At 42.2% G+C, this 25,365-nt stretch overlaps 1 protein-coding gene across 1 annotated transcript in view; it reads right to left on the bottom strand.

Annotated features, from left to right (window-relative positions):
* Positions 1-25,365, bottom strand: part of TXLNG (taxilin gamma) — a 56,106-nt gene that overhangs the window by 14,090 nt on the left and 16,651 nt on the right. The window contains exons 2-3 of the mRNA XM_034950426.4: positions 9,172-9,475; positions 7,795-7,886 (exon numbers count right to left, since the gene is read on the bottom strand). Coding sequence (XP_034806317.1) covers positions 7,795-7,886; positions 9,172-9,475 — 396 coding nt within the window. The remainder of the gene's footprint in view (positions 1-7,794; positions 7,887-9,171; positions 9,476-25,365) is intronic.

Genomic DNA, 25,365 nt, shown 5'->3' with positions numbered 1-25,365 from the left:
ATGGCTAGAATTATAATGAGAGCTATGGAACACATTTTCAAAAAGTCAAATACTATGGTTTAATATATTATTTAAATTGTTTCATGCCATGCTACACTGCCACCCTTCTCTTCTCTTCTCTTCCAGTTGTGACAAAAAAGTAAGCAAATTTAGGGCAGCAGAAAATAATCAATCTTTTTCTTTTTTAAAAAAAAATCCTTTAGACAGATTTAATTTTCACAACCCTTTATTATCCAGGTTTTATAGAAGAAATGTATAAGCCTGGAGACATTAATAAGTTGCCTAACATTCTTTAATTAGTACAGATAATCAGTAAGGGGTGAGGTGGGATTTGAACCCAGCAGCCTGAATCTCTGGCTTTCTTGACTTCCGTATTGGCCTGCTATCCCCTGGGGTCCTGAATTTTGCCAGCTTTCTGACTTCAGACACTGATCACAGATCTTCTCCCTGCTTTCAACCCAACAACTCACAAGCAACATGGGCTCCTCAACTTCCAGCTATGATCTTGTGCTTTTTGAAGGATGATGCCCTTCAACTGGATACCTCCTGCCCCTGAATTTTCCTGGGCCCACTGGGAACACTGCCCAAGTATTCCAGCCTTAACCCTTTGGAAAATAAACCAGCTCCAGTTCTAGCTGAAACCTACTCCAATGTTGAAGGCCAGGAGTGACTCAGTGCTAAAGCCAGGCATGTCCCGAATTGCTGTTTGCTGGGTGAATGTCTGTCTAGATCATTTCCTACCTGGCAAAAAACCTGCTGAAATCCAAATATTTTAACAATCAATTTATTGTGCTTTGGGGTTTTGATTTTTTTATTTTCATTATCATTTTTTTAGATGGACTATTATTCTGTTGCCCAGGCTGGAGTGCAGTGGCACAATCTCGGCTCACTGCAGCCTCCACCTCCCGGGTTCAAGCGATTCTCCTGCCTCAGCCTCCCGAGTAGCTAGGACTACAGGCACCTGCCACCACGCCCAGCTAATTTTTGTATTTTTAGTAGAGACAGGGTTTCCCTATGTTGGCCAGACTGGTCTCAAACTCATGACCTCAATTGATCCACCTGCCTTGGCCTCCCAAAGTGCTGGGATTACAAGCATAACCCACCATGCCCGGCCGGGTTTTGCTTTTTTGAGATGGAGTTTCACTCTAGTTGCCCAGGCTGGAGTGCAATGGATCGCGCCATTGCACTCCAGCCTAGGCAACAAGAGTTAAAGCGATTCTCCTGCCTCAGCCTCCCAAGTAGCTGGGATTACAGGCATGCGCCACCACACCCAGCTAATTTTGTATTTTTAGTAGAAATGGGGTTTCTCCATGTTGGTCAGGCTGGTCTCGAACTCCCGAACTCAGGTGATCCGCCCACCTCGGCCTCCCAAAGTGCTGAGAATACAGGCATGAGCCACCGTGCCCGGCAGGTTTTTGTTTTTTTAAATGATGCTTTAGGAGTCAATACCATCAAGTTTTACACCCACAGGCTACTATACTGAAACAGTCATCAGAATCTAAAACTCAGTAAACAGCACTCAGGGTTCTTTGTAAGAAGAACTGCTGCAGTTTTGGGTATGGAACAAATCAGTCTGTTTCAAGGTTAAATCAACATGAACAGATAAGATGGCAGCCTTACTGACCTTTCAATAAAGCTTTTACTGAAAAAGAAAATGATGCTGAGTCACAATTTGAAGAGCAAGAGTGACATCTTGTGGCCTACCAAAACATATCACGCATCCTTACAGCCACATTTACAGGTATTAAAAACACCTTTACTGAAATTCTTGCAGGAAAAAAAAATCATTGTTTTTGCATAATTTTGTAAAGCAAAATTACTGCGAACTGTACACGGCTGCCCAGTTTAAGAGGCTGCAGGTCCGGCACATACTAGCTGTAATTTCACCAGGGTGCAGAGCTCCTGCCTTTCCTGACCCAGGGTTAGCGCAATCCTGAATCCGGTGTTCATTATTCCTTCGCTTTCCTTTCTATATAATTTCATTTCATCTGTGTGTACTTCTCTAAAAAAAAAATCCTTTTGGTTTTAGCTGTTTTGACTTTATTGTAGCTAGTGCAAATGAGGAATTGAAATTTTCATTTAATTTACACTAATTTAATAAGCCACATGTGGCTGATGGCTACTGTCTTGGACAGCACAACTCGATTACATTGCTAGGACTCATCCACATTGTTGGCGTGTAGCTGCAGATCAGGACTTAGCAGATTTTTTCTGTAAAGGGCCAGCAAGTAAATATTTTAGGCACTGCAGGCCACATATGGTCTCTGTCACGTGTTCTTCTTTATTTTTAAACATCTTAAAAATTAAAACCATTCTTGTGGGCAGTGTAAAAACAGACTTCGGATGCATTTGGCCCACAGGCTGTATAATATTCCACTTTTTAAAAACACAGCACACACACAAACATACCACACAAAGTGAGAACCTGTCTCTAAAAAATAAACAGTGAGCCATGATTGCGCCACTGCACTCCAGCCTGGGTGGTAGAGTGAGACCCTGTCTGAAAAATAAACAAACAAGTAGATAAAAAATAAAAACACACCACACATACACACAAAACTCTTTATTAATCCATCTTCTTGCATCAACAGGCATCTGGGCTGTCTCTAGGTTTTGTTATTACTCACAGTGGTATGAACATTCTCATGTGTTTCCTGGTATACACGTGTCAGGAATTTCTCCTCTGTGCAAACATCAGAAATGAGGTTGCTGGGCAATGATTTCTAAATGTTTGATTTCACATGACAATGGTGAATTGATATTCCCAACAGCAATATATAAGAGACCACGTAGATCCACATCCTCTCCAAAATGATCAGATTTCTTCATTTATGCCACTACAATAGACGTAAAATGGCATCTCACTGTGGTCCTGATTTGCATTTCCCTAATCACTTATCAGGTGGAACATCTCTTTGAATGTTTATGGACCTTTATGTTAAGGTATCTTCGTATCTTTGTTTTTCCACTTCTATGAAATGTCCCTTTCATGTCTCTCATCCAGCTTTCCATAGGGCTATTTGTCCTTTTCACATTAGTGTTCTTTAGATATTCTTGATACTAAATCGCCTGCTGGTTATATTTGTTGGAAATATGTTCTCACCAGTTTGTAATGTCTCACTTTTTTTTTTTTTCTGAGATGAAGTCTCACTCTGTTGCCCAGGCTGGAATGCAGTGGTGCGATCTTGGCTCACTGCAACTTCCGCCTCCCCAGTTCAAGCGATTCTCCTGCCTCAACCTCCTGAGTAGCTGGAACTACAGGCGCGCAACCACCATGCCCGGCTAATTTTTTTTTTTTTTTTTTTAGTAGAGACGGACTTTCACCATATTGGCCAGGCTGGTCTTGAATTCCTGACCTCGTGATCCGCCTGCCTCAGGCTCCCAAAGTGCTGGGATTACAGGTGTGAGCCACCGCGCTTGGCCATCTTCTCACTTTTTTTCAGGGCATCTTTTGACGAAAACAAAGTTCTTAATTTCAATAAAGCAAATTTGTACAATCTTTCAGTGCTTTTGTGCTACAAGAAATATTTCCTAAACTCAAGGTTGGAAAAATATTTATCTATTGATAAATCAAAATAATATCTACAAATTTCAAAGCTTAATTTTTGACATTTAAGCCTTTAATCTATTTGGAATTGATTGTTGCCTCTGGTGTGTAAGGATCTAATTTTACTTTTTCCTCAAAAGGATAACTTTTTTTTTTTTTGGAGATAGCATCTTGCACTGTCGCCCAGGCTGGGTTGCCATGTGGCACGAACTCACTGCAGCCTCCAATTCCTGGGCTCAAGCGATCCTACCACTTCAGCCTCCCAAGTAGCTGAGACTACAGGCGTGTGTGCGTGTGTGTGTGTGTACAGGGTCTTGCGACGTTGCCCAGGCTGGTCTTGAACTCCTGATTGTAAGCAATCCTGCTTCAGCCTCCTGAAGTGCAGATGCTACAGGGCTGAGCTACCATACCTGGCCAGGACAACCACTTTTTAAGTTACATTAATATCATGAGGATGGCAATTCTCCCCCAAATGTATCTACAGATTCTGTGAAATGCTCTTTGAAATCCCAAATAGTGCCCCCCAACACACGGAACTACTAAATTGAATCTAAAATCTATAGAGAGTAAAGGGCCAAGAATAGCCAAGATACTTCAGAAGAAAAGAGTAAGGAGAATGGAACCTACCCAAGCATATATTAAGATTATTATGCTATAATAATCTATACAAACTGACTACAGGATGGGAAAGAATAGCATTATAAAGTACTTAAGGATCATGTTAATGGTATCCACAGCTAAAAGCAAAATGCTACAATTTCATGAATCCATGTGATCTGGTGAACATGTTGGCCACCGGGTCTCTCCAATGGACAATCCCAGTTACAGTGCACAGAAATCCATTCCAACTGCTCCACAAAACAGTTATGCATGTCAGTGCAACAAGCACAATGACATCAGATGATATATGTCATAAACGGGCAGAAGACACTGATGGCAAAAGGGAAGGGAACTTTTCAGAATAATCCTTGGGAAAAGGCTGTGACTCCCTTGGTGACCTCACATATATATACTCCACTTTTTTTTTTTTTTTTTTTTTTGAGACAGAGTTTCACTCTTGTTGCCTAGTCTGGAGTGTAATGGCAGGATTTCGGCTCACCACAACCTCTGCTTCCCAGGTTCAAGTGATTCTCCTGCCTCAGCCTCCTGAGTAGCTGGGATTACAGGTATGCGCCACCACGCCCAGCAAATTTTGTATTTTTAGTAGAGACGGGGTTTCTCCATGTTGGTAAGGCTGGTCTCGAACTCCCGACCTCAGGTGATCCGCCTGCCTCGGCCTCCCAAAGTGCTGGGATTATACGCCCGGCCTATATCTACCTTTTAAGTGAAATATGTGTTGCTTCAAGAAATCAAGCTTTAGAACATTTTCTGGAAACAATACACATTTTGTCTTTCAAATTTTTGGCACAAATCTGTATAAAAGAGAGATTACTCACTAGGCAAGTCTTCAATGTGTCACATCCTGAAATGAACACAGTCATTACTGCTGGTGCTTAGCAATAACCTTATCCACAATCAAAACAATAAAACCAAAAGCCACAAACAAAAACACCCTAGACCCCTGCTACTTCAAGTGTGATCCAAGGTCTGGCAGCATCATCACTGTTGCCCGGGCATTTGTTAAAATGCAGATCCTCAGGCCCCAACCAAGGCCTAGTGAATCAGAATGTGCATTTTAACCACAAGTTCAATGATCGGTGTGAGTCTGAGAACAACCACCCCAGATCACTGTTTGTTCTCTCTTCTAACCAATTCATGGCTGTCTGTCATTGTCACATCACTGGGTGGGGTAGCTAACCTTCGACACTGCTTTTTCTGGTTTTTACTCTTTTCTCCATTTTTTCTTTTCCCTTCTCTGTTCTTGTCTTTCTTCTTTTTCCGCCATTTCTTGCATGATTCTCCCCATGTGAAAGGCACCAAGGGGGACTGGCTTCCACAGCCAATGGAAGCATTCCTTTCCTGAAGCCATCAATCCAACCACGCTGTGTTTTCGGCCATCTTTGCATTTGTGACTGCTCTGGGACATTTTCACTGATGCACAGGGCGTCCTGTTGCTACAAATAGTGAAAGGTGCCAAGCTGCTGAATGCCAGCTAACTGAAGTATACCTGGACCACTTCATAAACTAAGGGAAAGTAACTGTCTTTTTTTTTTTTTTTTTTTTTTTTTGAGTCAGAGTCTCACTCTGTCGTCCAGGCTGGAGTGCAGTGGCGCAATCTCAGTTCACTGCAAGCTCCGCCTCCCGGGTTCACGCCATTCTCCTGCCTCAGCCTCCCGAGTAGCTGGGACTACATGCACCCGCCACCACACCCGGCTAATTTTTTTTGTATTTTTAGTAAAGACGGGGTTTCACCGTGTTAGCCAGGATGGTCTTGATCTCCTGACCTCGTGATCCACCCACCTCGGCCTCCCAAAGTGCTGGGATTACAGGCGTGCGCCACTATGCCTGGCCTGTAACTGTCATTCTTGAGGCAATAAACTAACAGAATTCAGTTTTTTTATATTTTTTTGAGATGGAGTCTCGCTCTGTTGCCCAGGCTGGAGTGCAGTGGCACGATCTCGGCTCACTGCAAGCTCTGCCTCCCGGGTTCAGGCCATTCTCCTGCCTCAGCCTCCCGAGTAGCTGGGACTACAGGCGCCTGCCACCATGCCAGGCTAATTTTTTTTTTGTATTTTTAGTAGAGACAGGGTTTCACCGTGTTAGCCAGGATAGTCTCGATCTCCTGACCTCGTGATCCGCCCACCTTGGCCTCCCAAAGTGCTGGGATTACAGGCGTGAGCCACCGCGCCCGGCCTCAGAATTCATTTTTTTAGAGCTGATCATTGATTTAAAAAAAAGTAATGGCTTATGATATGGAATTAACTGTTTTAACAGATGAAGATGCATATAAATTGTACATGATAATTCACCTAAGTATGTCACAAAAGGCAATAATTTTAGCATTTATATTAGAACCACTCATTCTAAAAGTTTCCCACAACCATTCCTTTAAAGGGTTCTATGATTTTCCCATTCTTCAATTCAAATAGGATGGCAGGGTTTCCAAGTTGAAACTGCCTTCACGGGCCAGGCACAGTGGCTCATGCCTGTAATCCCAGAACTTTGGGAGGCCAAGGCGGGCGGATCACAAGTTCAGGAGATGGAGACCATCCTGGCTAACACGGTGAAACCCATCTCTACTAAAAATACAAAAAATTAGCCAGGCGTGGTGGCACGCGCCTGTAGTCCCAACTACTCAGGAGGCTGAGGCAGGAGAATAGCTTGAACCCGGGAGGCGGAGGATGCAGTGACCCAAGATCGCACCACTGAAATCCAGCAGCCTGGGTGACGGAGCGAGACTCCGTCTCAAAAAAAAAAAAAAAGAAAGAAAGAAAGAAAGAAACTCCAAAAAGAGAATTAATGCTACCTGTAATACCTGTAATATAGCTGAGAATGGACGGGCGCGGTGGCTCATGCCTGTAATCCCAGCACTTTGGGAGGCCGAGGCGGGCAGATCACGAGGTCAGGAGATCAAGACCATCCTGGCTAACACGGTGAAACCCCATCTCTACTAAAAAATTTAAAAAACTAGCCAGGTGTGGTGGCGAGCGCGTGTAGTCCCAGCTACTCAGGAGGTTGAGGCAGGAGAATGGCGTGAACCCGGGAGGTGGAGCTTGCAGTGAGCTGAGATCACGCCACTGCACTCTAGCCTGGACCACAGGCGAGACTCCGTCTCAAAAAAATAAAATAAAATAATATAGCTGAGAACAAACTCTTTGATAAGGTCAATGTTTCTAGAAAATGGAAAAAAGGATGCTTGACACATAGTAGATGCTAAAGAAGTATTTCTGAGACAAAGTATTGTTTTAGCAGATGATTTCATGTAACTCACAATCTCAATCAAAACAGTCCTCAATCTCTAGAATTCCCTTAGGAAAAGTTTAAGACAGGAACCACTACACCCCAACTGAGTGGCACCTAAGGCATCACAACATAGCAATGGAAAGGCTGACTTAGACTCTAAAACTGAGTTTTAGAAAATCTATGCCACATCTTAGTATTACAATGTTCCCTATATATTACCTCATAAAATGAAACTATACAACCAATAAAAAGCCCCAACAAAACAGATTCTCTTCTTCAATTTCAGAATAAAATATAATTTTACATTTAAGGCCATATTAAATTTGTACTTTAAGAAACTTATCAAGCACACACACATTTTGCTATATTTTATATGGCTCTCACATCCTTGGCTTAATACTCACAAGATCAGCATATTTCTTACAGAGAGCTGCCAGCTTCTCCTCTGGGGTTGAAAGGGTGTTTAGGGCTTGCATCAGTAATAAAACTTCTTTTCCTGATGATTAACAAGAAAAGAAATAAGTCCCAGAAGAATGAGATCAAATCTAACCTGTAAATTCTACTAACAATTCCCGTGCTCTGACATCCAGAGTAAACTAATTTACACCTATGATTATAAATAAGAGATTTACCAGCTCAATGAAAAAGGCAATTTTTAAATTCTGGATTAGCAGGCCTCGCTCCCCTCCCCATACCCACCCCAAATTTCTTAACTCATTCACTAACACTGCGAGCTATTTATAAGAACTCTTGTTAAAAGCTTATAAATTTCCTTGCCTAATCACTGATGTCCAAGTTAAGACAAAGGGCAAGTTACAAAGGGCATGGAATTTTTTTTAAAGCTTCCTCCTAACCAAGTTCGAATATAGAAGCAAGTTCAAAGGGAGTTTCAGTTGGTACTACACTTTGCCAAAGACACACATAATCACAGGAGAACATACCTTTTCCTACGAACAATTTAAAAACGTGTGCTTTTCTTATGATTTACTAAGTATATTCTGTGTGTTAACTAAGGTTAACTAACCAAAGGATGACAAGATAGCTCTTCCCGTGGGGAAAGACCTTAGCAATACTGTAAGGACTTTGGCAGAGAGAGGCAGGTGGCTGAGATTAGGAGGGGACTAATGGCATTTCGAAGTAAGGGGTAATCTTTTATTTCTTAAGCTAGGTGATAGGTACCATTTTTATTTTTTTAATGTTCATTCTTATTTGTAAGATACTGCATCAAAATATATATCTCAAAATAACTCTGACATACAGACTGCTATGGGGGAAAAAGGGTGACTTCAAAAAAGAATGCTTTTCTACTCACATAAAATTGTATTAATGAAATCTTCTCTCATTTAACCCAAGGCCAATAAGACCTTTAAGAGACGATTAAACACAATTACTGAAAATGATCAGAAATAACTGCAATGTGGCCGGGCACAGTGGCTCACACCTGAAATCTCAGCACTTTGGGAGGCCGAGGCAGGAGAGGACTGCTTGAGCTTAGGAGTTTGAGACCAGCCTGGGCAACACAGTGAGACCCTGTCTCTACAAAAAAAAATTTTTAATTAGCCAATTCTTGATTATTTGGAAAAAAAAAAACTAAGCGTCCTCTCTGCTGTTTTCGCCTCCTGCACATAACTGCAGCAGACACATGGACTGACCTCACCAAAGACACTAGGTGTGTTGGCTAAGCACCTCTAAAGTGGCTGTGTTCAAAATTATCTGGGCTGCAGAAAACACAAGTAAAATGATTAGCATGTGAAACGTCCAACCACTGAACGGATTATTACCTAAAGTTTTTTCTTTGTTCCTGTTGCACTCTGAATCTTGCTGACCATCAGGGGGATCTGTTCGAGCTTCTCCCCCAGGGATTTCCTCTCTTGACTCTTGCGTGCAGTATGCTGGGCTCACCAAATTCCTGTTCTCTGTTATAAAGTCACTGCCTTCCTCCTCTTCCAATGAATGCTTGTTACTTGTGCCACCACAATTTGAGCCTTGATGTTGAAGAATATCATTTGATTGAGAGTTACACAACATATCTGCTTTCACCCCTAGCCCACAAATTCCAGCTTCTTCCATTGTGCCAATTTCAAACTAGAAGAAAGGAGAAGGAGAAAAAAGATGGAGAAGGGGTTAAATCTAATGTAATCAATGTTTACAAGCAATGGAACATCATAGCCTGATAGTTTTTTCTTCCTTAGTGGTTTGCAAAATTGATGTAAATATGGTACTTTCTAGGTTTCACTGAGAGGTGACCTAACTATAAAGTATAAGGAAATTAGTTAAAATGAATCACACAACTATTCAGTACCAAAGGAGGCAAGAAACCCATTTAGTTATAAATCTAAATTGATTTCCACATAAAAATTCACCACTTAACATAATTAGCACCTTAACAGAAGTGAAACCGTCCCCAGTTAATGAATATTAATTATTCTAATCTTATCCTCAAGGAGACAGTACAGCAGGGATGGCTAGCTAGCTATCCATCAAAACCCCATGCTCCCCCAAGTTCCTGTGGAGTTGGCACTATGAGACAAGTGCCCAGCCAGGGACTATTCCCCAGCCCCCTTACACCAAGGGGCGACTTCCACGTGAAGTTCCCACCAACTGAATGTGGGCATAGGACACGACTGTCCAAGACTTTTATTCTTAGAAGCACAAGTTCTTTCTCAACCATCTCTCCCCGACTCTGGCAAAATGCAGACATCTCCAAGACCCTAAGGGATGGCAGAGCCACAGGATTAATGCAGCCTGGGACTCCATATCCTACGTACATACAGGAAAGCCACCCTACTTACAAAGAAAACCTACACTGGACTATAGGTGAACAAGAAATAAACTTCTCTCATGCTAAGCCATGGAAATTTTGAGACTGATATTTTAAGCAGCTATCCCTGCCCTAATACACATGGTAAAGATGCCTTTATTCCAGTATGTTATTCTTATGTCAGTAACTGTCTTCTATCACATTGTTAACCCTATTTGAGTTTTTTCCCCTTGTGAACACTTCCTGGTCATGATGTGGCACAAATTTAAATTCTGTGCATTTACTCTCTGTATGAAAGAGGGCCTCTTCCTTTTCTGAATAATACTGTTGAGGTGAGGAGGTGTTTAGTATCCTTCTCTTATCACAAATGGACAAAAGCTACTTTCAAAATTTATGGGAGAGTAGATATTTGAGATTTTAGGTTATAATCATTTTGTGCAACTGAAGAACTCAAAATATCAAAGTAGGAAGGGATAGAGAGGTTAAGGAAAATAAAATCTTATATTTTATAGTCTAATGTTGATAAATCCAGTACTGTGCTTTCATAAGAACAAATTGGCAAGGACACTTTGAAAAACTCTTTGGCAATATATGGATACCTTCTAACCCAGTTAAGTCTACTCCTGGGATTTTGCCCAAGTGTGTACATATGTGTATCCAAAGGCCAAGAATAAAGGAGCACTATTCCTAATAGCTCCAAAATGGAATCAACCCAAATTTCTATCAGTAGCAGAATGGATAAACTATAGTATCAAAGCAGTGAGAATGAACTACTGTTGGATGCAACCACATAGATGAGTTTCACAGACCTATGTTGTGAAAAAGGTGCTAGAAGAGTATCTACTATAGGAAATCATTTATGTATAAAGTTCAAAAACAAGGCAAGCTAATAAATGGTGCTAGAAATCAGGATAGCAGTTACCATTGGGGATGGGGCCTCCTGGGGTGCTTGTAGTGTTCTATTTCTTGGTCTAGATGAGGTGACACATTCACTTTGTGAAAATTCATTAAGCCCAACATTTATGATTTGTATACTTTTCTCAATTTATGTATTTCAGTAAAGTTTATTTTAAAAGTTGCAATTTATACATTATTCAAGAAGTAAGAGGAACCAAAACAAATATTTTCCTCTAAGAAGAGAGATTAAAGATATGCTGCTTTTCATGACACTTTTAAAATAATGTGCATGTAATACTTTGACATCTTAAAAAAAATTAACACATTAAAGGGAAATGGGTTATCTATTTCAGAGTTATGGTTTGATGCCACACTCTAAGCCTAATTCAGATAGAAAAAACTTACAAATACTGAAACTCTTAAGTTATTTGAAAAGATTTTAAAAATTCACTTCCATATGTATCATATTCTATAGAGCAATGTTTCTCAAGCGTAACCCATAAAGTTTTTCAAAAATTCACAATGGCACGCATCGTGGGGCATGCTTGTAGTCCTAGCTATTTGGGGGCTAAGGCAAGTTTGAGGACAGCCTGGGCAATATAGTGAGACTTCATCTCTTGGGGTGGGAGAGGATTCACAATCAAGTTTTAGGAAAAATCATTTGTAAGATTTCACTACTGTAGAAACTTCTTAAAATTGTTAATAGGCCGGGCGAGGTGGCTCATGCCTGTAATCTCAGCACTTTGGGAGGCTGAGGTGGCCAAATCACTTGAGGTCAGGAGTTCAAGACCAGCCTGGCCAACATGGTGAAACCCCGTCTCTACTAAAAATACAAAAATTAGCTGGGCAGAGGTTGTAGTGAGCCGAGATCGCGCCACCGCACTCCAGCCTGGGTGACAAAGTGAGACTCCATCTCAAAAAAAAAAGAAAAAAAAATCATTAATATACCCAAATAACATACTATAGCAGTATTATTATTAACAGAACAGATGCAAAGTGATAATTCAATGCTACATTTCACATGTAACTACTAGTTTCGCCTCTAATCAAATATTGAAATGTCATGTACTAATTGGGTGCATAGATATATAAAGAGACCCTTTACACAAAAGCAACAGAAAGGGAAAAAGTGAGTACTATCAATACCATTTTCCCCAATTTAAAAAAAAAAATTTCGGACAGGCGCAGTGGCTCACGCCTGTAATCCCAGCACTTTGGGAGACCGAGACGGGCAGATCACAAGGTTAGGAGTTCAAGACGAGCCTGACCAACATGGTGAAACCCCACCTCTACTAAAAATACGAAAATTAGCCAGGCGTGGTGGAGCATGCCTGTAATCCCAGCTACTAGGGAGGCTGAGGCAGGAGAATCGCTTGAACCCGGGAAGCGGAGGTTGCAGTGAGCTGAGATCGCACCACTGTACTCCAGCCTGGGTGACAGAGCGAGACTCCGTCTCAAAAAAAATAATAATAGTTTCAAATCTATTCCCTGAAAACCATTAGGTATAAGAATGGCACTATAGGCCGGTCGCGGTGGCTCACGCCTGTAATCCCAGCACTTTGGGAGGCCGAGGCAGGCAGATCACTTGAGGTCAGGAGTTTGAGACCAGCCTGGCCAACATGGTGAAACCCCATCTCTACTAAAAATACAAAAATTAGCTGGGCATGGTGGTGGGCGCCTGTAATCCCAGCTACTTGGGAGGGTGAGTCAGGGAGAATCGCTGGAACCCAGGAGGCAGAGGTTGCAGTGAGCCGAGATCGCGCCACTGCACTCTAGCCTGGGCGACAGAGTGAGACTCAGTCTCAAAAAAAAAAAAAAAAAAAAAAGAAAGAAAGAATGGCACTACAAAATTATAATGTTGGCCTTAAATATTGATGAAAAGTGTATAAAGAGGTAATAGAAGGGCTGGGTGCAGTGGCTCACGCCTGTAATCCCAGCACTTTGGGAGGCTGAGGCAGGCGGATCACCTGAGGTCAGGAGTTTGAGACCAGCCTGATCAACATGGTGAAGTCCCGTCTCTACTAAAAATACAAATTTAACTGGGCGTGGTGGTGCATTCCTGTAATCCCAGCTACTCGGGAGGCTGAGGCAGGAGAATTGCTTGAACCTGGGAGGCGGAGGTTGCAGTGAGCCTAGATCACGCCATTGCACTCCAGCCTGGGCGACAGAGCAAGACTCCATCTCAACAACAACAAAAACAAACAAACGAGAATAGAAGACTGCTTATCTCTAACACAGAATTTCTCAGACACTTAATGATAATAAAACCCACACAATCCCAGAAAATATGGTGTCAAGCCGTATCAAAAATACAGTGAGCATGAAATTCGTAGAAAAAAGGGGAAGCATAAATAATTTTCACCAAGAAAACCCTGAGGCCTGTCCTAACCCTGAGGCTACTTGAGGAATGAGATTGGTTCATTTGTAGTTTTTCAGTTCCATTAGCGATTTATTTTGTAACACCTTTATTGTGATATAATTCACATACCATACAATTCCCCAACTTAAAGTGTACAGTTCACTAATTTTACTGCATTCACGAAGTTGTGCAAACATTACCACAGTCAACTTTGCAACACTTTCATAACCTGAAAATGAAACCCAGTTCTCCTTAGCTATCAACCCTTAATGCTTCTATAACCTTCAGCACCAGGCCACTAATCTAGTTGCTGCCTCTATGGATTTGGCTATTCTAGATACACTTCATATAAATGGAGCTATACAATATGTGGCCTTTTGAGTCTGCCTATTTTTTCTTTTGAGATGGAGTCTCACTCTGTCACCCAGGCTGGAGTGCAATGGCACGGTCTCCGCTCACTGCAACCTCTGCCTCCCGGGTTCAAGCGATTCTCCTGCCTCAGCCTCCCAAGTAGCTGGGATTACGGGCACCCGCAACCATGCCCGGCTAATTTTTTGTATTTTTAGTAGAGACAGGGTTTCACCATGTTGGCCAGGCTGGTCACGAACTCCTGACCTTAGGTGATCCACCTACCTTGGCCTCCCAAAGTGCTGGGTTTACAGGTGTGAACCACCACGCCGGGCTGAGTCTGCCTATTTGCATGTGGCAAATTTTCAAGATTCCTCCATGTTATAGCATGTATGAGTATTCCATGCATGTAGCTGAATAATATCCCTTATACAGAGAGACTACATTGTATTTATCCATTCATCAGATGGACATGTGGGTTATTTCCAATTTTTGGCTACACTGTATTTATCCATTCATCAGATGGACATGTGGGTTATTTCCAATTTTTGGCTATTATGACTATTTCTTTTTATTTTTTTTGAGATGGAGTCTCGCTCTGTCGCCCAGGCTGGAGTGCAGTGGTGTGATCTTGGCTCACTGCAATCTCCATCTCCCGGGTTCACGCCATTCTCCTGCCTCAGCCTCCCGAGTAGCTGGGACTACAGGTGCCCGCCACCACGCCCAGCTAATTTTTTGTGTTTTTAGTAGAGACGGGGTTTCACCGTGTTAGCCAGGATGGTCTCGATCTCCTGACCTTATGATCCGCCTGCCTCGGCCTCCCAAAGTGCTGGGATTACAGGCGTGAGCCATGGCGCCCGGCCAATTATGACTATTTCTGCTATGAACATTAATGCATTCATTTTTGTGTGGACATTTCTCCAGGGTACAGTCCTAGGAGTGGAATTGCTATATGGCCACTCTATGTTGAACCTTTTGAGGAACTGTAAGACTATTTTCCCAAGCAACTGTACTTTTTTTTTTTTTTTTTGGAGACGAGGTCTCGCTTTGTTGCCCAGACTGCACAATGCAAGCTTACTGCAGCCTCAACCTCCTGGGCTCAAAGGATCTTCTCGCCTCAGCCTCCCAAAGTGCTGAGATTACAGGTATGTGCCACTACGCCAGGCTCATTTTTTTTTTTTTTAATTTTGTAGAGGGAGAGTCTCGCTATGTTGCCCAGGCTGGTCTCAAAACTTCTGGGCTCAAGCAATCCTCTTGCTTCAGTCTCCCAGGGCACTAGGATTACAGGCGTGAGCCACCACGCGCAGCTCATTGGTACCATTTAAAATTCCCACTAGAAGTGTATGAGGGTTCCAATTTCTCCACATCCTCAGCAACACTTGTTATTATTATTTTTTATAGCCATCCTACTGAGTGTGATGGTACCTCACTGTGTTTTTGATTTGCATTTCCCTAATGACTAACAATATTGAACATCTTTTCATGTGCCTATTGGCCATTTGTATACCTTCTTTGAAGAATGTTTTTCAGATCTTTTGCCCATGTTTAATTGGGTTGTTATTTTATCATTGGACTGTAAGAGTTCTTTATGTAACTAGCTACAAGTCCCTTACCAGATATATTTTTCAGATGACTTCATGGTTACCTCAACTTGGAAGAAAGGAATAGGACTGGCGCAGTAGCTCATACCTGTAATCCCAGCACTTTGGGAGGTTGAGGCGGGCAGATCACCTGAGGTCAGGAGTTCAAGACTACCCTGACCAACATGGAAAAACCTTGTCTCTACTAAAAATACAAAATTAGCCAGGCGTGGTGGTGCAAGCCTGTAATCCTAGCTACTAGGGAGGCTGAGGCAGGAGAATCACTAGAACCTGCGAGGCAGAGGTTGTGGTGAGCCGAGATCACACCATTGTACTCCAGCCTGGGCAGAAGAGCGAAACTCCACCTCAAAAAAAAAAGGCTGGCCGCAGTGGCTCATGCCTGTAATCCCAGAACTTTGGGAGGCCAAGGCCAGTGGATCATGAGATCAGGAGTTCGAGACCAGCCTAGCCAACATGGTGAAACCCTGTCTCTGCTAAAAATACAAACATTAGCCGGGCGTGATGGCACACACCTGTAATCCCAGCTACTCGGGAGGCTGAGGCAGGAGAATCACTTGAACCTGGGAGGCAGAGGTTGCAGTGAGCCGAGATCGCGCCACTGCATTCCAGCCTGGGACAGAGTGAGACTCTGTCTCACAAAAAAAAAAAAAAAAAAAGGAATAAATATTCACTTATTTCAAAACATCATAAGGAGATTTAATTAAAAGTTACTCTTGTTTTCAGATTAAAAGTATACAGGTCATTGGCCAGGCACGGTGGCTCATACCTGTAATCCCAGCACTTTGGGAGGCCGAGGCGGGTGGATCACTTGAGGTCAGGAGTTCAAGACCAGCCTGGCCAATGTGATGAAATCTCGTCTCTACTAAAAAAAAAAAGCAAAAATTAGCTGGGCGTGGTGGCGGGCGCCTGTAATCCCAGCTGCTCAGGAGGCTGAGGTAGGAGAATTGCTTGAACTCAGGAGACAAAGGTTACAGTGAGCCAAGATCGTGCCACTGCACTCCAGCCTGGGCGACAGAGCAAGACTACATCTCAACAAAAAAAAAAAAAAAAAAAAAGAAAAAAAAGTATACAGGTCATTTACTATTACCACTATACAGCAAAAAGACAATATAAAGACTCAGGGTCGGGTGCGGTGACTCACGTCTGTAATTCCAGCAGTTTGGGAGGCTGAGGCAGGCAGATGACGAGGTCAAGAGATGATCAAGACCATCCTGGCCAACATGGTGAAACCCCGTCTCTACTAAACATATAAAAATTAGCTGGGTGTGGTGCGTGCCTGTAGAGTCCCAGCTACTCGGGATGCTGAGGCAGGAGAATCACTTGAACCCGGGAAGCAGAGGTTGCACTGAGCCGAGATCGGGTCACTGTACTCCAGCCTGGCAGCGAGACTCCGTCTCAAAAAAAAAAAAAAAGCCGGCCACGGTGGCTCACACCTGTAATCTCAGCACTTTGGGAGGCCGAGGCAAGCAGATCACCCAAGGTCAAGAGTTCAAGAACAGCCTGGCCAACACGGTGAAACCTCGTCTCTACTAAAACCACAAAAATTAGCTGGGCGTGGTGGTGCATGCCTGCTACTCGGGAGGCTGAGGCCAGAGAATTGCTTGAACCTGGGAGGCGGAAGTTGCAGCAAGCTGAGATCGCGCCATTACACTCCAGCCTGGGCGACAAGAGGGAAAACTCCATCTCAAAAAAAAAATAGACTCAAGGAAGGCCAAAAAACTATTGTGTAATGCAGAATAATAGGTGGTGTCATATGGCATAAAGAATAATATTAAATTAATCTGTATAGTGCACAAACACCACATCACCTATTTTCCTTTTAATTGTATGTCATCACTTCCTATTTGTAGTTAATACTTCCGATTTTTTTGTCTTTCCAGACACTCCTGCCTCTGAACTCTTATCACATATTACAATATCACGTATTTGATACATACAGCCTCCTAAGTAGCAATAGCTTATTATGCACAAATGGTACTCAAACGCCAACTGATGGGGAGCATACAGAGGCAAAAATGGCTGTTGAAAACAATCCACGAAAAGAACCTAGGCATTAATACACAAGTTATAGAAAATACCACTATTGGCCAGGCACGGTAGCTCATGCTGGAAACCCAGCAATTTGGGGGGCTGAGGTGGGTAGAACACTTGAGGTCAGGAGTTCAAGACCAGCCTGGCCAACATGGCAAATCACCATCTCTGGTAAAAATACAAAAATTAGCTGGGCATGGTGGTACGTGCCTGGAATCCCGGTTTACTCGGGAGGCTGAGGCACAAGAATTGTTTGAACCCAGGAGGTGGAGGTTGCAGTGAGCTGAGATCACACCACTGTACTCCAGCCTGGGCAATAGAGCAAGACTCTGTCTCAAACAAACAAAAAATGAAAATACCACTATTTTTATTTTATCATTAGAAGCAAGACAGTATTACATTTCCCTTCTCTCTTGTACAACTAATTTTGATGTGGTATTGGGGTATTTTTTACATTTGCTAATGAAAGATATACTTTCGCTCTACAAAATCTTTTTGTTTATTAATAAGCCCAGTTCCAACAGGACTTGATTCAAACCACAGTCTACAAATACTCTTGAAATAGCAGGCCCCAATTTTTCTACCACAAGGACTATTCAATTAACAACCTACTTGAGGCTCTGTACCTGGGCTATTGAATATTAAGCAAATTCTTAGGCCAATAACTTTATTAAATTGTAAATGATTTCTCAGACCTCATCTCCTCAACCAGAGAATTCTATATCATATGCCCAGTACAATTTCCTACTCTGTCTTCTCTCTCTGATGCCCATTCTGGATGCCTTTTTTTGGATCAATCTCTTATATAAATAATAGTAGTAGCAGCTAATACTTATACAGTAAATAGTACATCCAGGCACTACTGTAAGAACTTTCCTATATTAATTAGCTTAATCCTCACAACAATGCCACTAGGTAGGCACTATTATTTTCTCCATTTTAGAGATGAGCAAACTATGGCATGTAAAGTTAAGTATCCTGCCTAAGGTCACAGTTAGTAAACTGCAGGGCAAAGATTTGAACTCTAGCAGTCTGAGTCCATGCTCTTAACCACAAAAATATACTGCTTCATAACTACCTTCTGTCTACTACTGTTCAAACATCCTTCTCCTGGCCCAGCCATCTTACAGAAGCCTATTTAATAATGGGAAGAGATGCTCCCAAAATACGATGCACAAAAATGAATTACAAAACAGAATGTACTGTATATTTTGTATACGCACTATATATATGTATACAGATGCTGCTCAACATACATTAGGGTTACACAGTGATAAATCCATCCTAAAGTCAACAATGCAAGTTGAACCACAGTAAGCCAGGAACCATCTGTGTGTATGTACATACACACACAGAGAAGTGCTGGAAGAAAATATCTTGGCCTGGTGCGGTGGCTCACACCTGTAATCCTAGAACTTTGGGAGGCTGAGGCGGGCAGATAAACTGAGGTCAGGAGTTTGAGACCAGCCTGACCAACATGGAGAAACCCCATCTCTATTAAAAATACAAAATTAGCCAGGCATAGTGGCGCATGCCTGTAATCCCAGCTACTCGGGAGGCTGAGGCAGGAGAATGGCTTGAACCCGGGAGGCGGAGGTTGCAGAGAGCCGAGATCACGCCACTGCACTCCAACCTGGGCAACAGAGCGAAACTTCATCTCAAAAAAAAAAAAAAAAAAAAAAAACAACTATAAGATATCATTTTACACATCAAAAACTTCGACAACACTGTGGGAGGGGGTGTGGGGCATTCTCAAGCATTCCTGGTGGGAGGATAAATTGACTTAACCACCAAGGAGTCCAGTCGGGGAAGGGACTGACTGGGAACCAGCACAAGGGAACCTCTAGGGTGTTGGTAATGCTCTGTATCTTGATGGGGATTTCAGTTACAGAGCTGCATGCATTTGCTAAAACTTAGCACATAATGTACTTCTGATGGCTTCATGGGTGAAGGGACAGATAAATGGATAACTGAAAAAGCAACCGGAGTAAAATGTCAAAGGTAAAATCTAGGTGGTGGCAAAATTGATGTTTAGTATAAACTTTGCAGTAGCTTTGAAATTTTTCGTAAGATGTTGGAGGGAGAAAACATCAAGTCACATATGCTTTGATCCAGCAAATTCATTTCTTACCAGTTTTTCCTACAGATATACCAGTGCATTTGTGAATGACATAATACATAAGGTTATTTATGCAGCATTATTTATGGTAGCAAAAATTCAGAAATATCCTAAATATCAATAAATAATAGACCGCATGAATAAACTGCCGTACATCCATCCAATTGAGTACCATACTGTTAAAAAAAAGAATAAGGTGGTTATATAATTACTGGTAAGGACACGTTAATAAGGGAAAAAGCAAAATACCCTGTAGCACATACCATATGCCATGATATGAGGCTTGAGGAGGTATAAATGTATGAGCAGAGTAGTATATCCAATCTCTGGCCGGACACAAAGAAACATTACTGGAGACAAACTGGGTGAGTGGGGACAAGACTTTCACAGCAGGCGTGTTTTCACCTTTTAAGTTAGGTGCCATGAGTTACCTTTACAAGAGCTTTAACATGTTTTTTAACAGCAAAATGAAGAGCTCTAATATAGTGCCTTATTTGGAAAAACAAAAGGGGAGGAAATATTTATTTAAATTCCAATCTCAAATGAAAATGAAACCAACACTGAGTAGTTTCCAGATGGATTTCTATTAGAACCCTTCCCTGCAGAAAATCAAGACACAAAAGCTATGACATCTGCATCTTGTGAGCAGCATGTGTACCTTTTAGAGAAGCACAACACTGTGCTACAAGTGTTTGTTTACAAGAGCCTTAAACACGAATAATCCCCCACCGTAGCCACTCCCCTCCGGTCAAAGGATATATTTTGCAATCTTCCTTCCACTGTCTCAATACTTGGAGCTAAGAGGACTCACTAACTGACCAAGAGATGCCTTCAAAATGGGAGGTCACCAGTTTATCAATAATAAATGACAGGAGCAAAGAACAACTATCATAGAAATTTTTGCAAATGAACATGAGGAAGTACTCTGCATTCATCAACTACTTGTAATAGCTTTTTGGATCAAAACATTCAAAACTAAGAACATGGAAATTAAAACCAAAAGGAAAAAAAATTTTTTAGGTTTCTTTCCCTTCCACCAACACCCACATTCACTTCCTAATTATTTCAACTACTGCTTGCTCACATGAGCTCAAACACCTTTGACCAGGGCCAGGCATATGCAGAGGACACAAATTACCCAGTCCTTGCCAGCAAGAGCTAGAGTGGACCTTCAGAGGGAGCAGTTGGGAAAAGTTGTGTGTATTTCTGCATTTTCCTAGACAGACATCCTTAGCTTGCCTCAGATTCCCAGTCTAGGAGGAACTTATCAAATAAGTAAAGGGAACCTTTAGCACCTCAGGCTGACACTGTGTGAGGTGTTCTCAAAGTGACCCCATTTAACCTTCCCTGCCTCACTGAGATACAGGCCTTATTGTTCCCAGGTACAGAAAATGAGACTTGACGAGATTAAGTAACTCGCTCAAAATCATATTAAAATCAGTAAAAGGGGCTGGGAAAATTCAAAACCAGGTCCACCAAACTCAAGAGTCAATGTTCTCTCTATTACACTGTTTCCCTCACTTTATAAATCAGCTTTGGAAAATGCAAGTTCAAAGTCAAACAGATCTCTGACGCAGTTACAAAATAAATCTAAATTAAATGTCTAAAAATACACAGCACACTAGAAATACCAATATGCATTCAGAAAACATCATGAAAGATACGCAGAATTTTTAGCAGGGATTAACTCTGGGATTTAGGGAGGTAAGACATGTCTAATTTGGGGGTAGGGACAGCTTCAAATAATTTGAAGTGATTATTTAAGGAATTGGAGTTAGTTTGTTGTTGTTTTTTAATTTTGTGGTTTGTTTTTGTTTTGTTTGTTTTAAGACAGAGTCTCGCTCCATCACCCAGGCTGGAGTGCAGTGGCCCTATCTCAGCTCACTGCAACCTCCACCTCCAGGGTTCAAGCGATTCTCCTGCCTCGGCCTCCTGAGTAGTTGGGACTACAGGCGTGTGCCACCACGCCTAATTTTTTTTTTTTTTTTTTTTGAGACAGAGTCTCGCTCTGTCCCCCAGGATGGAGTGCAGTGGCACGACCTCGGCTCACTGCAACCTCCGCCTCCCGAGTTCAAGCAATTCTCCTGCCTCAGCCTCCCGAGTAGCTGGGACTACAGGCGCGCACCACCACATCCAGCTAATTTTTTTGTATTTTTAGTAGAGATGGGGTTTCACCGTGTTAACCAGGATTGTCTTGATCTCCTGACCTCATGATCCACTGGCCTCGGCCTCCCAAAGTGCTGGGATTACAGGCATGAGCCACCGCGCCCGGCCAATTTTTGTATTTTTTAGTAGAGATGGGGTTTCGCCATGTTGGCCAAGCTGGTCTTGAACTCCTGGCCTCAGATGATCTGCCCGCCTCAGCCTCCCAAAGTGCTGGAATTACAGGCGTGAGCCACCATGCTTGGCCTTAATTTTGTGTTTTAGGATAAACCAAATTATCTCTAAAAATCTTTCCAACCCTTTGTTTCTAATAATTTACCCTAAGAGTTGTTAACTTCAACCAGGAGTGTACGGACAACAGTGTATGTGCAACCATGCTCGCTCTGCCCTGGGAGGGGCAGTGGAGGCAGAAATGGATGAGGAAATAGTGAAAGATATCAAAGATACCCCATACTCTCGGGGCATCAGCTATTGGTCTTATTTGGTTTTATAAAACATAAACCTTCCTCCTAAACCCTTCCAGTATTTTGAGGGGCTTTCACATTTCCAAATACAAAGTTTTACAAACAAGCCTATTATAAAAATTACATTGTCATGTGGCTAAATTACAAAAATGACTTCAGCTTTGTATAAGTCATTTAAAACAGTGTATACACTAAGGCTATTTTAATCTTCCAAAGAACTATTGTGGATAGCACAGTTTTCCTCACAGCTAATGCTTTATCAATCATTTATCTCAAATTCCTGTTTTAACCATTTTGGATCAAAGCCTTTAAAATATGTATTACATAACTCAATGCCTCCTTAAATAGTAGTCTGTTTTACTGTGTTAGAACAAAGAAATGAAATGAAAGGATATTTATTTTTAACAGATAAAATATTACTGTGCACTATTATATAATTAGATTCTGGTATACATGTCTCTACAATATGCCTATATTCTTTAAGATAATAAATTCTCAATGTTTCCAAATATAAACTCCCAAAGGTTAGATCTTATGTAAATTTTAGGTATGAAATACTTGTCTGAGACTTCCTAAGTTATATAGCACTGTCTTTAAAAACAGACCACACAGACCCATACATGGGAATTTACTACATTAAAAATGGTGTCATTTCAAATTGGTAAAGGAAATAAATGATTTATGATATCTCCCAAACCATATGGGGGAACAAAGGGGTATCCTGTCTTACCCCCTCCAGATATACCAAGATTGAAACATGAAAAATGAAAACCACAAAGAGCTTGAAGAAGTCCTCAACAAATTTTTTTCCATAACCTTGGCATGAAGAAGGCCTTTCTTTTGTTGTTGTTGTTTTGGTTTTTTTATTTTTATGAAATTATATACAGCAGAATGACTGCTCCATAGACAGAGCAGGGCTATCTCAGTAGCACAGAGTAGCCAAGAAGGCCTTTCAAAGGAAAGCAAAAAGCCCAGAAGCTATTTTTAAAAAGGGGGTGGAGGGCGGGTGCGGTGGCTCACGCCTGTAATCCCAACACTATGCAAGGCCAAGGTAGGAGGATTGCTTGAGCTCATGAGTTCAAGATTAGCCTGTGCAACACAGCAAGACCTGTCTCTACTAAAAATAAAAAAATTAGCCGTGTGTGACGGCACACATCTGCGGTCCCAGCTACTCAGGAGGCTAAGGTAGGAGGATCACTTGAGCTTGGAAGATCAGCAAGCTATGACTGCACCACTGCACTCTAGCCTGGGCAACACAGCCAGGCTCTGTCTCTCAAAAAAAAAAAAAAAAGGGGGGGGGGCAGTGGTGGTGATTGGAGATTAGTTTGCTAAATAATTAAAATCTTTGAAATTCCTGGGGTGGAGGGACAACGGACAGTGAGGTATGAGAAATTACCTATTGGGCCCAATTTATACTATTCCTAGTAGTGATGGTTATACTAAAATCCCAGACTTCAGACTTCACCGCTACATAATGTATCCATGTAACGAAACTTGTACCCCTTAAATCTACAACAAATTTTTAAAAACTAAAAACTTTCAGACTAGCCAAAAGACTGCAGGAAGCCCTTACAGATGAGCCAGAGACACCGTTTTCAAGGGTTTGTGAACAGGCAGATCACAATTAAAGAACTAAAAATGCCCAATATACAAATAAAAATGCAAAGCAAACCAAGGTACCATCTTTAACTTACCACATTTTAAAGGAGTAAAAAAACAACCTTGGTGTGGGCAAACAGGTCACTCAGCATACTTTTGGCGGGGGGTGGGGGGCTCTAAATTGGTAGAGTGGGTTTGTAGAGGTATTAGCAAGCTCTATCAACGTCTGAACTCACATGCATTTTCACCCAACAATTCTACCGCTTTGAGTTTATTCCAGATATTCTCACTCAAGTGTAAACGGTTACTCACCAAACCAGAAAACAACCTAAATGTCCACCAATAGGGAACTGGTTAAATAACGGCCAACCATACAAGGTAAAACCATGCAGCCATTCAAAGGAATAAAACAGATCGTATGCCGACATAGTATAATTAGGTAGGAAAAAAGGCAAATGGCCAGTACAGGATGAATACATCAGTATAAATTTAAAATATCCATATACTGTATAAGCCAATATATGGATACAATTTTCCTACAAGAATATCCCCAAAATTGTTCACCATAATTACCTTTGTTTGGATTGTGGACCTAGAAGTTGGAAATGAAGAATTATTTTTTCTTTTTATAATTCTTGGCTCTGCCTTAATTTATTTTACTTTTTGGCTGTCAAATGATCCTTTATTGGAATATTTTCCTTTGTGCTTCTTTTTTTTTTGAGACAGAGTCTCACTCTGTTGCCCAGGCTGGAGTGCAGTGGCACGATCTCAGCTCATCACAACCTCCGCCTCCCGGGTTCAAGCGATTCTCCTGCCTCAGACCTTCGAGTAGCTGAGATTACAGGCGTGCGCCACCATGCCCGGCTAATTTTTGTATTTTTAGTAAAGACGGAGTTTCACTATGTTGGCCAGGCTGATCTCGAACTCCTGACCTCGTGATCTGCCCGCCTCGGCCTCCCAAAATGCTGGGATTACAGGCGTGAGCCACCGCGCCTGGACCCTTTGTGCTTCTTAAATAGCTGGGTATTGGCCAGGCGCAGTGGTTCACACCTGTAATCCCAGCACTTTGGGAGGCCGAGGCGGGTGGATCACGAGGTCAGGAGATCAAGACCACGGTGAAACCCCGACTCTACTAAAAATACAAAAAAATTAGCCGGGCGTGGTGGCAGGCGCCTGTAGTCCCAGCTACTCCGGAGGCTGAGGCAGGAGAATGGCGTGAACCCAGGAGGCGGAGCTTGCAGTGAGCCAAGACTGCGCCACTGCACTCCAGCCTGGGTGACAGAGCGAGACTCCATCTCAAAAAAAAAAAAAAAAAATAGCTGGGTATTGCACTGCATCACTGTTGATGTCATCTATGATGTCATGAGAGTGACAGCCATCAACATTGCAATCCACAGACTGGGCAGTCCCCAGGATCTCTAATGGTTACGGAGAGTTCTTAAAGATCCGTGACACATCTGTAAGGCAAAGTTTGTTAGGTCAAACTTAGGCTGCATGGTGGAGGCAGTGGGTGTCCAACGAACCCCAATTTGGGACAACCAAAGAAAGTAGCAGGCCGGGCGCCATGGCTCATACCTGTAATCCTGGTACTTTGGGAGGCCGAGGAGGGTGGATCACAAGGTCAGGAGTTCAA

Source organism: Pan paniscus, chromosome X (genome assembly GCF_029289425.2).
Source record: "Pan paniscus chromosome X, NHGRI_mPanPan1-v2.0_pri, whole genome shotgun sequence".
Taxonomy (NCBI): Eukaryota; Metazoa; Chordata; class Mammalia; order Primates; family Hominidae; genus Pan; species Pan paniscus.
Note: the sequence above shows the minus strand (reverse complement) of the source record. Positions and strands in the feature narration are given on the sequence as shown.